Source organism: Curcuma longa, chromosome 1 (genome assembly GCF_044706935.1).
Source record: "Curcuma longa cultivar G26 ecotype Majalengka, Jawa Barat chromosome 1, ITB_CL_G26_1.1, whole genome shotgun sequence".
Classification (NCBI taxonomy): domain Eukaryota; kingdom Viridiplantae; phylum Streptophyta; class Magnoliopsida; order Zingiberales; family Zingiberaceae; genus Curcuma; species Curcuma longa.
This window is the reverse complement of record NC_133861.1, coordinates 14,358,936-14,376,287: the sequence shown is the minus strand read 5'-3', so window position 1 is coordinate 14,376,287 and position 17,352 is coordinate 14,358,936. Positions and strand designations below refer to the sequence as shown.

Here is a 17,352-nt window from a genome sequence, read left to right as displayed (position 1 = left end):
AGAGAGTGTGAGAGGAAAGATTGAGAGCAATTGAGGTAGAGAGAGAAAGGTAGAGAGAGAGTGAGAGAAAGGTAGAAAAAATTTAATATTTATAAAAAAAATTTAAAAAATAAATACTAAAATAATTTATAATAAAATTATTAATCGTTTATAAATAAATAATATATAAAATTTTGAATAAATAATAGATAAAATAAATAATAAAATAATATATAATATACTATCTCTCTCCATCCATCACCATCACCTCTTTCCATCCACTACCACCTCTCTCCATCCATCACCATCACATCTCTCCATCGACTACCACCTCTCTCCATCCATCACCATCACCATCACTTCTCTCCATCCACTATCACCTCTATCCATCCATCACCATCACATCTCTCCATCCACTATCACCTCTATCCATCCATCACCACCACCTCTCTACTATCCATCTCTCCATCACCATCATCTCTCCATCCATCCACTATCATCTCTCTCCATCCATCCACCATCACATCTCTATCCATCCACTATCACCTCTCTTCATCCATCACCACCACCACCTCTCTCCATCCATCACCACCTCTCTATCCATCACCACCATTTCTCTACATTAGCCATCATCTCTCTCTCTCCTTTTATCACCTACTATCTCTCAATCCACAAACCACCTCTCTACATCCACTACCACCTCTCTCTATCTATCAACACCTCTCTCTCCATCCACTACTATCTCTCTCCATTTATCACCATTTAGGATTTTACTGTGTTAAACAATCTCTTTCAAAAAGATAGATATATAGTTTTTTTTTAAAATACTAGATAACTTACCTCTAGGTGGCCTTTTTAAAACTTTTCTAGAGCATCCCATTCTATAATTGTAGCTAGTTGGAAATGCTTTTAGCCAGTACCATCTTTTCTCAGAAACCTAAATTTCCATTCACTTTTGAAAATCCAAAGGAAATAAAAAATGACAGAATGTCCAAAAAAGTGTAAAAGTGAATCCAAAATACCTTCAATTCTGCCCTTACTCTTGTTGTCTCCCTTTGGTTTCCTAGCACAATGCATGTTTGTAATGTATCACTGATGCTAGAATATTGCCTGTTTCATGAAAACTTCTAAGTCATGCTGGAACCTATGGAGCAATGGAAATCAATAAAAGGAATTCTAACCTTTTGCTAGGACCAATGTAGATACCTCTGAGTTATTCACAGAAAAAATGCTACGAATAGTTAGGAAGCATGAAATAGTTTGAAAAAAAAATTGAATATGAGAATAGTGATATGCTGTCATTGTCCAAACAGTAGTTCATATTCATATTACCCTAAGAATATGATAGATACATGTTAAAATCATGCCCCTGAGTACTTATGGAGTTCCAAGACATTTGCCATGTCAAAATTAAAATGGACTTCCCAAAGAAAGATGCACGAACTCTACCTATTAGCTTACCTCAGCAGCCTTCCGTGAACCATGGAGATGAGATCCTTTGCTTGCCATTGGATTCTTTTCTAATTTCCACGATTCTTTTAGCAAAAGGATAATGCATGAATGAAAGTGCACAGGTTCAATCTACACTCAAGAACAAAAGATAAGTGCTGAGTAGAACACAAAATAGCAACATCGCATGAATGAAAGTTATCCAAAGTTCCCATCACTAAACAAAACAGAAGTTCCAAGAGGTATTAACAAAGTATGTACTAAATGATGTGAGCGTAATACACATTTCTGAATCACGGTAAAAGCTATGCAGAATCTGTTAACAAAATCAGTAATTATTTAAAAAAAGTCTTTACCACTTACTGGGAGTCAACCTGTTGAAAGAAAGAATTCCTTCAAGAACTCATGTTTGTAAGACCTACCAAGATAGAAAAAGCATTTTGAAATGATAAAAATCCCACTTCACACAAAGGAAATTTTATTTCTCCAAAGTAATAACTTCTGTCAAATATGATAAAGAACAAGATAAACAAGGAAGGGGGGTGATGGGAGAGCGGAACGTTGGTGGCCGTCAGATCGACATCTGGCAATTGGGTTTCCCGCCAATTGCATTGCGCTTTCCCTCGCAGTGTCATTTCTTGTCTTACGGAGTCTACCAATTGGGTCGGGTTGGGCTTTAAGGATGAGTTGGACTTGGAATCATTTTACTTGCCTGGCGATCTTTTTGGTCAACGATAACCCTTCACCTTCTACGGGTTTCGGCAGCTCCGAAGGGATCCGAGCCTGACATCCAGAAGAAACGCTCAATCCGAGACTGCGACTTCAATGGCGACGGCTCCCCGTCGACCACGAGGATACACCCCAATCTAAGCAAAATAACATAACCATGCAACTGATCAAGCCAATGGAGCCCTAACCGGTCGTTCTCCTCCATTTGGAAGGAAAAGGGGAGGACTGGGTCGAGAAACTCGAACCTTGGAGAAGAGGGAGACCGTGTCGGAAGAAGATGTTGTCGCGGGTGAGGGTTCCGAGCGTTAGGGTTTCGTCTTCAAATGAGGGCGTCATGTTGGACGATCCAATAGGAGAGATCGACGGCGACGTGCCTGTTGAGGTGGAAGTCGACGCCCTCATTGCGGGCATAGGGCTTCAAAAGGTCCCAGAAGCTTCCGTCGACGCCCATCTCCCACAACCACCGAGAAAGCCTCCACCATGACCTCCTTCACAACCACCTCAACGACCTCCCCCATTGAAGAATTTGTTGTCACGTTTATGATGCTTAATATTTTTTACTATGTTATTTTATTCTCACCATGCATAATATTTAGTGTTAAATGTATATTTAGTATGTATATTGTCCATGAGAACTATATATGTCACGCCCACCACAAGGGTGTTATATGTAGGTCAGGTACGTATTAAAACTCTGCCATATTTGTCTATCTAGCAGTGTAGCTGCAAATTGGAACATGTTATGTAAGAGACCAACCAATTAACTTCACGATTCATTTTTGTATGAGCAGAAAAAGAAGGGCACGTTCCAGCACTCAAGTTTTTTAGCTGGGGGAGCAACAACAGCTGCAGGGAGATTGGTTGCTGCAGAAGGGGTACTCAAGGTACTTATTGATACACCATTACTTTGCAGTGAATAAGAACTTTTTTCAGTCTCTTGCTTCTTATTATTGTGTTGATTCTTCAGGCCATATGTCCATACAGTGGTCATTACCTCCCAACAGAGGAAAATTTCAAGGAATTCATCATATTCCTTCAAGAGAACAATGTAGATCTGACCAATGTTAAGGTAAATTTTACTTGCACCATATTTGTTTCTTCTGCATCTGAATTCCATTTTGACTATATTCTAACACTTGTTATTAATGCAGAGATGTTCCATTAACCACGACTACACCTCATTCAGATAAGCCACCGATTGCATAAAAGTCGAGGTTGAGAAATCAACATTGCCACAGGTTTCTGCCAAAATTAACGCAACAGAAACAACCAAAGATTGTGACAAGGCCATGGCACAGAGCAGAGAGTGGACAAAACATTGACACCTGAGTTCAACAAGCGTTTATTGTGCAAGTGGACTATGGCATCCAGGGCTCGAATTGGGAGCATCCAGGATTACCCAGCCGACCTACAATCCAAGGCACTTGAGCAAGTAAACCTGTCACCGAGAGTTACTACTTCACCGAAAGCCCTCCCTGTTCCTTCCCCTCGGCCCAGCCGTGGACTCAGGCTGTCCCCCAGGCTTCAGTATATGGGCATTCCGAGCCCCATTGTCTCTAATTTGCTGTAGAAGATCCAGTCAATTTCTTCTCTAATTTGCTGTGCTTCAGTTTATTAGCCTGACTATCTGCCTCAAAAACAATCTTTGAATGAGTAAATCCTGCTTCTTCAAATATTGCTGCTCTTTTTGCGATCAATGAGTTACGCTGTAACACATCAATCCCATCATATGTCCAAATGCCTAGTAATGCCTGGCCTTTCAGCGCAATAGCACACCAGCCAAGACCAGCAACTGCAATATCAACAGAACTTCTATCCCAACTTTCCCCAGTAACATTAAATTCCTTTCTCACCCATTTACCGAGTTCCTTGACACGTTTGTCACCTATAGGAGGCTGCAGGGAAAATGTATGATACCATTATATCCACAAACAACAATCAATGATAATATTGTTTCCAATACCTGTAGCTGTTGACCAAAGTGGGTTTCTATCAGTATGCCTGCATTCTCTGTTTTGCCCATGTGAAGAGGAACAAGTGGCGAAGCCCACACAGTGAGATAGATAGAATCAACTGATGATTTCTCGATGTCTACCCGCACAAGGCCGCCAATATGAACAGAATGTTGCGACTGTTTTTGAAGTAGGTTAATAAGATTAATTATAAGAATTTAATACTAAACTGTAATAAAGAAGCTGGAAGAATCAATACAAAACAAAAAAAACTAGATGAAATATGTCTATTAGTCTAAAAAGTGTGGACGACAAAAAGCAGCATCCATTTTCTCACACAATGGGAACAAATTTCTCCCTAAGACAAGCTATAAATGTAATCGAGAATCAAGCAGATTTCAATTCAATAGGCCTACGCTTCCATGAAAGACAAACAACTCAACGTTATATCATGAGTACTTGTAAACTCAACAACAAAAAACTAACCAGATTTGCATATATATTCACAAATATAAATGGATATTTATCCACGTTCAGTATTAGTTCTCCAGTGAAAATAGAAACAAAGAATTCATATCATCCACAAGAAGCCAACACAACCTAATTATTAATAAGGTTCACCTTAAAAACTCATTATTTGAACAATTCAAGATAGTTCAAAATCTACAAATTGAATAGCAAGTCAGCAACTGACAGATTCTCTTAAAGTGGTGTATCCTTTGGCACCTTCCATGGTGCAATTTTGCAGAGGTAAATTCTTGATTGATTATTTAGTTGCAGGAAAACTACTCATCATATATAGGAAGAATCACATCAATTAAGTCCATTTTGACTATCTTTCAAGCTTTTAGCAGAGAACATTTACAATAAAAGTAAACATTCATAATAATATAATCACAACATGAGGGAAGTTCCATTTTTATCAGAATATGAAGTTATAGGCACCTATTAGTAGCTATTTCTTGCAAAGCAAGTGTTAACTCTAACAACAGATATTGGATCTCTCAGTATCACTTCTTAGGATTGATATCCATAGAGAATTCAAGAGAAAAATCATAGTGATTAATTTTCAGCACAACCCCATTAAACATCAATATACTAATATTAATCATATTCCTCAACACCAAATAATTTTCAAATTGCTTGTAATTCTCTTTTTCAGCAGTAACAAAAGTGAAGTTCACAATCTAGCCAATTAGCGCATTCGTCTCACCTATTGAATGCGTTGTGGATAGAGGAAGACTAGAGAAAACTTTATTTAACATAGCTAAAAATAATTTCAAATATCTACATACCATGAGTTTTGTAGCATTGTATAGAATTTATTGGCAGTTAATCCCAAATAGCATGTGTCACACTTTGTTGTAGTTGTAGCACATTAACCATTTCTACTTCAAATTCAAACTAATCCAACCATTCATGGATAACAAGACAATGTAGTTTGAGACCATATGCTCTGTTTTAGCTTTCTTACAAACAATTTCATGATATTTCCAAGTAGACTTCGCTAGGCACCAAAAGTAAATTAAGAAGCCATCTGTAGGCGCATGGATCACAAAACTCTAATGAGCAAGATAACCTTCTAATGTATTGTTTACTGACATTGTGATTCTAGTGAAAATACGCCGACTTAGACTTTCGATAACCACTTTTATTTCAGCAACAATTACAACATCATAAAATTTAGTTGTTATTCCCTTTCCAACACTATCTAAATTCAGGTCTCTAGCCTAATGTCCTTTTCTTAAGCTCTCAAACATTCATGATGTGAACAATTGATATGATAACTAATCAGATACCTATCTGTATCAGATTGTTTTATTGCATGTAACTCAAAAATGAAACAATCTAGTATCTTTAATTCCATCAAGTAAATGGATAAGAGAGTACAATTAACATCACAAACCTTGATTCTGTATGTCCTAGGTTTCAGTTCTTTGCTCATATGGGCAAGTTTCTGCTCTTCCGGTGTCAGCCTCGTTGTGATCTGGTAAGGGTGCAGTATACCAGGTGTGTCAAACAGTTTAGCCTTCCCATTGAGAATTCCTTCCATTCTAATGATCCCTAAAGTAGTGCCCGGCACAGGAGCCTCTGTCAAGTGGCTCACTTTGTCCCCAACGCATCTAGCCATTGAGTTGATCAACGTAGACTTGCCAGCGTTCTGAGCCCCTACTACCCAAACATTGCCGCGCACCCCGACGAGGTCCCTCACATGATCGACGAGGTTCCGGACGCCCCAATTCCTGACCGCACTCACCAGGTGCACTGCCGTCAACTTGCTAACTCCACCAACTCTGGCCCTTTTCCTGACCCAGTCCTCCAACGCCTTGGGAGATATGGAGGAAGGGAGGAGGTCAATCTTGGTCACGACGAGCACCGCCCTTGGAACGTTCCCGGGCTTTCCCTCCTTCCAGGCCCTGGAATTCTTCTCGATGGAGGAGGAAATCAGCCGGGCGACCTTTCGGGGAAGGGAGCCGTCGAAATCGGCCGCATCAACGACCATCAGAACGACGGAGCGAGCGCCGGCAGGGGAGAGCATCTTGGGGCTGACCATGTGGTCGAAGTCGAAGTCGGGAAGGAGGTTCTCGGAAGAGGGGTTCTTAACGCGGCCGTAATGGCGAAGGGCGTGACAGCGGGAGCATACCAGAGGCCGAGGAGGCTGATCGGGGACAACGGGGTCCTCCTTCGGCATGAGATGGCCGGATTTGACGAAGAGCGACAGTGAGGTGTCGTCAGCACCCAAGGGACGAGCTCGGTCGATGGGGGCGCGGTAGTCCGGGGACTTGGTGGACGGTGCGGTGAAGAAGCCGGGGAGGCCGGGGTCAGAGGACTGCATGTGGACGCCGCACCCGGGGCAGAGCGGGAGGAGGTGAGGAGGGGGTCGGTCGACATCATCGTCTCCCTCATGATAGCATCCGCCTCGGAGGGCGGAGAGGGGAGGAAGTGGCTGAGCGGCGGAGGAGGAGGATGGGCGATGGAAGGGAAAGAATAAGGGGAGAAGAGAAGAGTGGCGGCTTCGGTGAAGAAGGAAGGAGGAGGAGGAAGCGGAACTTGAAGGGCTTGGAGAAACATAGAAGTAGCGGAAGTGAGCGAGAGAGGACGCCGGCCGCTTGTTGAGAGATGGCGAGAGCTTCCGGGCAAGCAAGAGCATTGTTGTGACTTGTCACGTCTCTCTTTCTTGCCTGGAAGGTGTTTGATGTTTAGGGTTTAGGTAAAGACGGCGGCTTCGGTTCGGCCTTCTTTCTGGGCTGGGCCTGATTTATTAATTTAGCATTCAAACTTGCATTCGTTGGGCTTTCTCCAAATAATCATCTAATTTCTCCAATTTCGTTGTTTTTATAAGGGGAGTTTCAGAACGAGCGAGAGGCGCAGTCATTGCTGAGCCTTAAACTAATAATACCTGCTGATGAGCGAATGGGAGTTAAAGGTGTTCACAAGCGGAAAAACCAACTTCAAACAAATGAAGATTTCTATTTCTCTATCAATTAAACAACAGATCGATAAAACAAAGTGAGCGTAGAATTAAAACAATAAAATAAAGTGAGGCTATATAAAACTCTAGGGAAAAAGTGACCGAAGCCAGCTTATGTACAAAACTTGGTATCCTTTAGTTAGTGCCCGAAGGTGAAATGCGACAGATCAGTTTCGGCTTCACTGGCACCACCACCACCACGTCACCTTACCTCACGTTTTCATTTGCTGTGGCAGGGTAAGAGAGACAATGGGGCTCGGAATGCCCATATACTGAAGCCTGGGGGACAGCCTTAGTCCACGGCTGGGCCGAGGAGAAGGAACAGGGAGGGCTTTTGGTGAAGTAGTAACTCTCGGTGACAGGTTTACTTGCTCAAGTGCCTTGGATTGTAGGTCGGCTGGGTAATCCCGGACGCATCCAATTCGAGCCCCGGATGCCGTAGTCCACTTGCACAATAAACGCTTGTTGAACTCAGGTGTCAATGTTTTGTCCACTCTCTGTTCTGTGCCATTGCCTTGCTTGTCACAATCTTTGGTTGTTTCTGTTGCGTTAATTTTGGCAGAAACCTGTGGCAATGTTGATTTCTCAACCTCGACTTTTATGCAATCGGTGGCTTCTCTGAATGAGGTGCAGTCGTCGTGGTTAATGGAACATCTCTGCATTAATAACAAGTGTTAGAATATAGTCAAATTGGAATTCAGATGGAGAAGAAACAAATATGGTGCAAGTAAAATTTACCTTAACATTGGTCAGATCTACATCGTTCTCTTGAAGGAATATGATGAATTCCTTGAAATTTTCCTCTGTTGGGAGGTAATGACCACTGTATGGCCATATGGCCTGAAGAATCAACACAGAATAATAAGAAGCAAGAGACTGAAAAAAGTTCTTTTTCACTGCAAAATAATGGTGTATCAATAAGTACCTTGAGTACCCCTTCTGCAGCAACCAATCTCCCTGCAGCTGTTGTTGCTCCCCCAGCTAAAAAACTTGAGTGCTGGAACGTGCCCTTCTTTTTCTGCTCATACAAAAATGAATCGTGAAGTTAATTGGTTGGTCTCTTACATAACATGTTCCAATTTGCAGCTACACTGCTAGATAGACAAATATGCAGAGTTTTAGTACGTACCTGACCCACATATAACACCCTTGTGGTGCTGAGAACAAATATCCACTTGGAACCATCTGTAGTAGAAACCGGAAGTCCACTTTTCTTAAAGATGAGATTTCCCTTTCTCACAATGACTTCATATGCTTCCCGCTCATTCTGCGTATGGAAGCAACAGACATACGTCAAAAGCATGAATTCCACTTGTTACCTAGAAACTAGCTACTTGGTCAACATACCGGTCCAAGGTATTCAATGCACTGGTTTTGAAGCTTGCTTCTTGTGCAATTATCCAGGTTTATTTCTCTTCCATCACCAACATCCAACCTGAATATGAGCAAGCAAGGACGAAATAGGAGATTGAGATGGAGAATTCAATAGCTAAAATGATCTGTATATGCTTCTGAGTTTTACCAGTAAAAGAATGGCTGGGTGCTCTCGCTCTTGAACCAGACATCATAATAGAATTGCAAATTGTGCCCGTAGCGATGGCGTGGATCAATCTGCACAATTTGCATGTTTAAAATCAGAGATACATTTCAAAACAATACACAGCACAGAATTAAGGCCTGTGCTGTGTTGAAATATCATTAGCTATGCTAAAACAAGGGTATGGAATCTTACAGCTTCTAGCCAGTGTTGTAGTGCTAGCTTCTGGCCATTTTCATCTTTTGATAGACCTTTGCCAACCTAAAAAAGGTGAATTCGGCGGTCAAGTTGATTGAACAAGGTTCTGAGACAAATAGTTTTATACAAAATACATAAGTGATTGTTTAATCTCTACCTTTGCAGCTCTAGTTAGTGCTCTTGCCCATCTTGAAACTGCTGTCTGTGGTTTCTCAACTTTGAAGAATGACACGGAGCTATGCTCGAGCGATGCAAAATCTAGCGCCTTCCACCTATTAATGCACAACGTTGTATCAGAACAGGTTAGAACTGAGATGAACTGATCTACATGACATTAAAAACAAGTTGGAACGGAGACAAACCAGAGTTCCTCAATGACTACTGCACAATCCGCAAGGTTTCTTCTAGTCCGGTAACTCTTGTAGACCTTTTGAAGTTTAGTGGCTGCAGCATCAAGCTCGCTCCAAGGCCTAGGTGAAGTAAACTCAGGAAGACAACACCGATGAGGAAGCTTTAGTTCAGGGACCACAAGGTTGAATCTTTTCCGTGGAACAACTTCCTTGTCGCGCTCATCTGCGAGTTGATTCTTGAAGGAAAATGTGGGTTCTAGTTTTGGCACTTGGGGTTCCCAATTCTTGAAGCTTAAAGATTTATCCATGACCGGGGCATTTGGCACAGTAGGCTCCATCTTCTCTGACGGATCTTCTAGTTTGAAACTAAGTGACCTGAATGACATGTTGTTGACGTCTTTCTGGCTGCAGCTACTGGATTTCATCATAAGAGATTCTGCTCCTGCGAAATCAAACAGTTTGCTTCCGACACATTCCATCAAATACCACGAATGCAATGAAAGTGAAGGACTCATCGACTCAACTCTGGCCTTGAACGTTCCTGTTACAGTAGAACTGAATAAGTTCCAAATCTACCTCCATGGCCTAACGCTCTAAGTACAGTAATAGCACGAACAAGTATGGAAAGAGAGAAAGGGTTTGACGAAGTATTGAAAGTTTCTTTTTTTTTTAAGATGTTTTGTATTGCTCCAATTTGTTAGGGGGATTGCTACACCTCCAGATTCGTAAACTAGTTCGCAGACTAAATCAAAAGCTTTGAAATGCTTTAACTCAATCAGCGGCTTTTCCAAACTTTATAACAACAAACAAAGAATTGATAGCCATTCATGGCAAATCATATCTCAGAAAATTCAGATACACAAATTCGAGTACGTTGGAAGAAGAAGAAGAAGCTGGAGCATATTAAAGGAAGCATACACGGGCAGATCGAAGCAACTGGAAGAACCGGAGGAAGACAGTTGCTGGTCGACGTGGTAGATCGAAGGAAGAAAGAAAACGGCGTTGCATAATCTCTGACTACTTCCCTCCCTCCCATTTATTTATAGTGAAGTTGGGAGCGAGCGAATTCCACGGTTGTGGGTGCGTTCTGGAAAAAAAGTCAGAATTAACAATCTGTACCAAGGCTTAGCCGTCATTTGTAGTATAATTAATCAATACTAATGCTTTCCAAGGTCAAAGAAAGGACCAGGGCATCGTTGACATTATTAAGTGGTCATTTAAATTCAATTACTTTATCTGCAACTTGAAGAACGTTATATTCGATCTTGAAAGTATCTGGCATACTGCACGTACAAATACAATAAAATAGATATATTTGTTTTTTTATCTTTTTTTTTTTTTTTTTTGGAATGGACCCAATGAATTTGTCGTCGAATGTGCAACGGTATTCTATCTACTGGTCAAATATATATACACTTGTACAACACAGATTTACTAAATTATGCAGATGAATTGGAATTGGATTGGGCTCGTGCGAACATGGATCAAGCGTGGGCGGCGTAAGCGTGTAATAGGACAATCTATTAAGACAGGGTTCAATGATGGTGTTTCTTCTAGATCATCTTAATTATAGAGATAGAGAGATGGATACATATTTATGAAAAATGCACACAATCATGCATGTCGTCCGACCACCGTCCAGCTACCCCTGTACCTTATGCTAACTACTCGGCCCACAATAACAAGTGATGCCATCACATCTGCTCACAAGTTTTTACATCAGTCGAACATTCTAAGGGATGGCAAAATTGACAGGATCCGGCTAATCCTAGTTCCTCCTTTTATCCCTACGTCATAGTCGATTACCATCAGATGACATTTTACTTTATGATGCTCGTCGCTAGCTCGGTCCATTCCCGTCCGATTTGGCATCTGCCTCTCGCTAGCCCAGACTAACTCCCGCAGGCAAATTATGTTGTAGTTCTTTCCATCCCAATTTCATAATCTATTAACACTATCAAGTCAACATCCTTGCCAGTTGAAATCAATAGCCCACTTGACCTTCTCATTCGCACAATGTCGTGCAACTCCTTCTAAGTTCCCAAGCTCACTGGTTGTCCTTTCCACTTCCCATTCGGATTCAGTGACTCTATTCAGCAATACTAATTGACTCCTAGGACTGATCACCTAACAATCATTTCGATCTTAATTTAATTTGTTGTTAACTTTGCTTTTCAATCGTCCATCTTTCACAAATGAGTTTGTTTTATTGCATATATATATACACACTCTATTACGGCTAATTTAGTCTGTTTAATTTAATTAAGCAAATTATATAATACGGCAAATTAATATAATATGCTTAGTTAAATAGAAGAAATAAGTCAAATTTTATTTTAGATTTGTATTATATTATAGACAAAGATAATCTCATTTGTAAAACTCCACTCGTATATTAAATGAGTCAACTTTATCTTTAGATTGATATTAAAAACAAAGATAATGATGTTTATGATATTCTAATCTTAACTGTTGCTCTTAATCATTTTAATATATAAAAAAAAAGTTTGCCTTAGACAAATTTAAAATTTGTGTTTGGCTTAAAATTTTTTAGACAAATTTTATTTTTCGTTTCTCTTTCTCTTTTTTACCCTATTATAATTCTGGATAATAATTGTTTAAGTCAGTAAACTTGTACTCAATTTAATTAATAAAGAATTTTTTAAATGAGCTTATATTAACTTTTAAAATTTGAAATCTTTGTATATGTATGAGTTTGTTTACGTATAAAACATATATTTGGGATCAAATTCATGATAAACTGACTTAAACAATCTAAGATGGATTAATAAAAACAATCTAAAATGGATCATAACAAGCTTGCTACTTTGGAATCAGATTGTTGGGTGTAAAATTTATCTAATCACCAAAGTTTAAATCGGTGCAATATTTAGAATTCGAAGGCGATGACTGGATGAATGGCTTATAGATGGATACATGTGTGAATGGATTGGTTGATCTCTTTAGGAGAGAGCAAAGCAGTCCGGTCAACAACAACGCCCGCATTTGGCCTTCCCAGCAACTCCTGTCACTTGTGACCATTGACCAGAACGCAGAAGGCAACAGGGGTGTGTGCCACGTAATCTTTTTTAAGAAAAGAAAGTCAACCGGTTTGAAATTACACATATAGCTATACTTTCTTCTATTTCTTTTTTGATTTTTTTCTTTGCAAAATAGATCGAACAAATTAAATGAGTCAAACGTGATCCGAACATTTATATTGGTCCGTATATAAGGTTGTTCCATCTATTTATATAATTGCTTGATAATCATTATTTTGCTATAATGGAATGGTACAAAATATTTCCTTCGTTAACTATTTAATACCACAAAGTGTGTGTCCTCGACAAAAGGAAAACAAATTAAAGTATATCTTGTATTTAATTTGGTAGCATACCTTTCTTTAAAAAATATTAATTGCCATTGGAAAAAAAATCTTTTTATATTTGAATATTTAGGTATTGTTAAATTTTCGTAGCCGCGTCCATGACCATGGGGTTTAACGAATAATTAACGATCCGACAGTAAGATTTTATTCTGCTTGATTAATTATTAGTTGCCAACTTTAATTTAATTAATTCGTAGTTGGACCAAATGTCTGGATCATAGATAGTAAGAGGAATAATTAGGGAAGTAATACAAGTACCAAACTGTGACCAAATGTCTTCATTCAACATTAGAAAATTTTGGAGTTTAAATAAATTAATAAATAAAATCACTCTATTTATCGATTAATTAAATTCGAACTCTTACGAAAAAGTCCGACCATTTCTGCATCATGTAACATTGTGCTCCTCCACCGTCACTCAACTGTGCTATGAATCCAAATTTAAACTTAATGAATGTGTAAAAAAATTGAAAAAGAAAATCAGATTCATCGTTCAGGATTATTACATGTTGAATTAATGACGAAAAATGAGCTTTGGATGTAAGAAGTTTTTTATTGACTTAACATGAATTTATAAAGGATCGGAATCTACAAGTTTTTTTTAGTCCAATATTAATGTAAATATATAAGAATTAAATTATTTTAACAATATTATTATAAGAATTTAATTTTAATACATATAAGTGAGAAATGAGAGAAGATTTTGATTACAGTTTTATCACACTAATGAAATAGTCAAGCCATTATTTTTTTTCTAATTTATTATAATATATATTGTTGTAAAAAAAAGTGATAATAGTACTCGTTCCAAACATCCCTCCACTGTCTAGTCCAAGGTCTAGTGGAGGATTGTAAATCATGATACTGAACAGCCTCCTTGATGGAGGATCTAATTCCCCAAGACCGTGCAGTCATATAAAACTTTGAATATTATTTTATTATTATAAATCTATCATTTGAATATCAATTTGATTACCCCGTGGAGACTATAATATCTATAGTACAGAGAGAGAGAAGGGGTGAGCTAGCTTATGATGCAAAAATAGAAGTGACCAGCTTCCATTGACGCGATAAAATCAAACGAAGGCAAAATAGATCATGCAGAAAAGATCATTAATGTAGCTTGATCTTTAATAGTTCCTCTTCTGCTTTAATAGATCATGCAAAATAGATCCTCTTCTGCTTTAATAGTGTATCCTTATATTTACCCAGAAAAGTTATATACATTTTAAAAATAAATTAAGATATGATACATTGAAGGATTTGAAATCCAATTGTTTTTTATTTATAATCGGAGGCATTTTTAATCTCCGTATCATGTTACAGCTGATACAAACAAGTTCACGAACTAGTTTCTACAACCAGTATAACGACCACCAGGGCCTCCAAAATAGAAGTAGATATCTTGCACCACTGGATCCACTTCATAGCAGCCCTTATTGGTCTGGTAAAACTCTCGATACATGGGCCGTTCGTACTTGCCCCTCTCATTCATCACCTCAACAGTGTGGAAGAAGGCTGCTTTACCAAATCCTTCCTGCGGAAACCGCCCACTTCCCATCATTGTCGTCGTGTGGTTGACGCCGCTCATCAAGTGCAGGACCGACCCAATCCACTTCACTTCCATAGCTTCTTCAAATCTCCCACCGAAGAGTTCTTTCGGCCAGTACCCCACCGGTTCTCCAAGCATTTCTAACCACCAATTCATTTCCTCCGGATCCTGCACGCATGCATCGCCACTTATACACAAACAAGCAGGAAGGAACAAAATTAAACTATAGTACATTCTTGAACACTGATTTCTCTTTAATCCTATAGCTGCGAACAGGTCTTCAAAGTAGTTTTGCTAAAAAGAATGATAAATCCCAGTCAGTTTCATGGACTCAATCCTTGAGTGATCGGCCCAGTCCCACAGAAGTTTCCCACCGACCACCAGAGTAAATCTGGAAGTTTTGCTCCACCAAAACGTACGGGCGGGGGATGGGGTTCAACAAATTAATTAAAGCATGCAACATTTATTTACCCTGTATATTACTGTGTCCAATACGTATTGTGTGCCATTGTAGATAGAAGTGGGATCGAGTACGCCACCAAGTGTAATGTTCTGACTGACTTGAATGAAACCCGGGCAGAGCAAATTGTAGCAGCCTGTATTGTAGTACCCATTTGCCTGTAATTTTAGGATGATATAATTAACTAAAGCCGCCATTCTACAAATTAATTAAGTTTCTGTGTTAATTGGCATGAGGAGATCTAGTGAGTTCTTACAGTCCAAAAAGTGTAGAGACGAGGTTTCTGATCACCAAACAGTTGAGGATGCACCTGAAGAAGGAATTAAATTATACAATATATATATTCATCATCGCTAATAAATACCAAAATGAGGCACTTATATATGAAATCAAATTTAACTACATCTTAACCTAGCTAATTACCAGCCATCCTGCTTCAATGAAGTCACTTTTTTGGTCTGAAATTTCAATGGCACTATGACTCCATTCACCATCATTGACTTCTATATCCCAAACATTTATTCTACCTCTAGCTCCGAGATAAGGGCCTCCTCGTTCTAGCATCACTCCTGCTTGCTGCAAAGAATTAATAATGATATACACATGCCTACATCTAAATTCAATTTACGTGGAAAAACTAATATACACACATTTAGTTTGCAATAGAAGCCATGATCTAATTTACTCACTTCTTGTCTTTCGTGATCAGATTCATCGTGCTTCCCGTAGTTTTGGAGCTTTGCAACTCTACGGAGATCGCTAATCTGAGTTCTCCTTATGGGAACTGTACCCAGTGGGCAGCTTTGAATCTCTAATTGCCCCACATGCTTAGTTGATATTAATGGATCACTACCAGTATGATTAGCATCATAGTCCATGTTGAGCACAAAGCTTGGTTTCATCTACATAATTAAGATTTGATACGCATGCATGCACATATATGATATATCATACATTATTGTTAATTAACTGCAATTGCATGCTATTAATCAAATTAACCTGGATTGTGTGATTTGCTAGCAAAGGGTGATCGAAAGCAGGTTGCTTGTACATAGGAACGCAATCAAATATGTCTCCATGTTGTGTCTGTAGTGAAAACAAATTCAAAAATGGGATTAAGAAAAAGTTTCTTCTTTACAATATGGATCGATATACAAAAGGAAGGAAGATTAATAATTTACCTTCATCGTTTTCACTGCAGGTTTGTTGAGGCGTTTAAGATGGGCTTCTAAATGCGAATCGTCAGCTTCTCCATCAACGACTGCTACAGTGTGAATGATCATCGAGACATGGATCATAAGAGCAGCGATGTTCCAAGTCACGAAACAAAGCGACACTCGTCTTCTTGTGACTATGACTGCAAAAATATCCATCAAAGACATCCCTGAGAATCGAAGCAAACCTGCACGCACATTATTAATCGCATCACGCTCAGATTAATGAAGAGTGCACCATCAACATACAAAGGGGACAAATTAAACCTCCCAAACAAAGCTGTACTCAATGGCGGTGTATTTTGTCTACGTACGATAGTATATAATGAAAAATCTCAAGTCTCCTCTCTTCTGATAAAGACAGGTTTTTAATTTAATATCTTGGCAATAAATATTAAAGTCCTTGTTAATTGAGCTAGTTGGCGCCATATACATCTACTTATTGGTTTCTTAAATACTCTGTAGGTGGTGTGCCAGGACAAAATTTATAGAATATATTTTGTTTTCATTATTTGATTTTCGGAAAGTATGGGTCTGCTTCATTTGGAAGACGAAATTAATGTGAAGAGAAATAAAGACCATAAGAATATATAGTCTCTACCAATTTGCTTTTTGATCTTTGATTAAGAAAAAGAAGCACATTAAAGGAATGCATAATAAATAGGATAGAAGGAATAAAAAAACGATGAATAAAAAGAAAGAATTATATATATTATTACAGCATTTGATCTCTTCCGTTCATATTTGGAAAACAATTAAAGAGGAAACGTTGTGAGTATTACAGCTTCAAACTTTAATACCTTCTATTTTCACTTAACCATTTGATTTTAAATTGAATGAAAATAATTCTTTTTTCCTTTTATTTTCCTTCCAATTAAACGAGAGAATTGGTAATCTTTTCTCCCCGACTTCATTTCAATTTATAGGGGTAAAATTATATAAATAATAATTCTATTAAATTATATTATAATATTAATTTAGAGATTTTTTAAATTATATTTTTATAAAAGAAAAAAATCAATGACATTGATTAAATAAATCAAAACAGTAGAAAAATACAACTCATAGGCAA

At 38.6% G+C, this 17,352-nt stretch overlaps 3 protein-coding genes across 3 annotated transcripts; all 3 read right to left on the bottom strand.

Annotated features, from left to right (window-relative positions):
• Positions 1-2,928: 2,928 nt before the first annotated feature.
• On the bottom strand, positions 2,929-7,262 carry LOC141841270 (GTP-binding protein BRASSINAZOLE INSENSITIVE PALE GREEN 2, chloroplastic). Its single transcript, XM_074729421.1, has 3 exons — positions 6,016-7,262; positions 4,121-4,288; positions 2,929-4,052 (listed from the first exon to the last, which is right to left on the bottom strand). Exons 1-3 carry the CDS (start codon positions 7,258-7,260, stop codon positions 3,714-3,716), a joined length of 1,752 nt encoding a protein of 583 aa, XP_074585522.1. The 5' UTR covers positions 7,261-7,262; the 3' UTR covers positions 2,929-3,713.
• A 531-nt stretch (positions 7,263-7,793) lies between these two features.
• LOC141824688 (IQ domain-containing protein IQM1-like) lies at positions 7,794-10,639 on the bottom strand. Its single transcript, XM_074712020.1, has 10 exons — positions 10,585-10,639; positions 9,679-10,207; positions 9,474-9,588; positions 9,314-9,379; positions 9,104-9,192; positions 8,929-9,016; positions 8,711-8,848; positions 8,507-8,599; positions 8,320-8,421; positions 7,794-8,237 (listed from the first exon to the last, which is right to left on the bottom strand). Exons 2-10 carry the CDS (start codon positions 10,179-10,181, stop codon positions 7,794-7,796), a joined length of 1,638 nt encoding a protein of 545 aa, XP_074568121.1. The 5' UTR covers positions 10,182-10,207; positions 10,585-10,639.
• Positions 10,640-14,402: 3,763 nt separating this feature from the next.
• On the bottom strand, positions 14,403-16,448 carry LOC141824678 (protein neprosin-like). The gene is made up of 7 exons (XM_074712010.1): positions 16,248-16,448; positions 16,066-16,152; positions 15,756-15,968; positions 15,490-15,642; positions 15,323-15,376; positions 15,078-15,224; positions 14,403-14,774 (listed from the first exon to the last, which is right to left on the bottom strand). The coding sequence occupies exons 1-7, from the start codon at positions 16,446-16,448 to the stop codon at positions 14,403-14,405; spliced, it is 1,227 nt and encodes a 408-aa protein (XP_074568111.1).
• Positions 16,449-17,352: the final 904 nt, after the last annotated feature.

Bases quoted from the DNA above. Each gene is read 5' to 3' on its own strand.
- LOC141824678 (XM_074712010.1), bottom strand. From the start codon at position 16,448: ATGTCTTTGATGGATATTTTTGCAGTCATAGTCACAAGAAGACGAGTG. The intron at 16,153-16,247 runs GTAAATTATTAA...TTTTCACTACAG, and splicing joins CTGCAGTGAAAACGATGAAG to ACACAACATGGAGACATATT. The intron at 15,643-15,755 runs GTGAGTAAATTA...AATTCTTTGCAG, and splicing joins CTGATCACGAAAGACAAGAA to CAAGCAGGAGTGATGCTAGA.
- LOC141841270 (XM_074729421.1), bottom strand. From the start codon at position 7,260: ATGCTCTTGCTTGCCCGGAAGCTCTCGCCATCTCTCAACAAGCGGCCG. The intron at 4,289-6,015 runs GTTTGTGATGTT...CTTCAAAAACAG, and splicing joins CTAGGACATACAGAATCAAG to TCGCAACATTCTGTTCATAT. The intron at 4,053-4,120 runs GTATTGGAAACA...TTTTCCCTGCAG, and splicing joins ACTTTGGTCAACAGCTACAG to CCTCCTATAGGTGACAAACG.
- LOC141824688 (XM_074712020.1), bottom strand. From the start codon at position 10,181: ATGAGTCCTTCACTTTCATTGCATTCGTGGTATTTGATGGAATGTGTC. The intron at 9,193-9,313 runs GTAAGATTCCAT...CAAATTGTGCAG, and splicing joins TACAACACTGGCTAGAAGCT to ATTGATCCACGCCATCGCTA. The intron at 8,238-8,319 runs GTAAATTTTACT...TTATTAATGCAG, and splicing joins TAGATCTGACCAATGTTAAG to AGATGTTCCATTAACCACGA.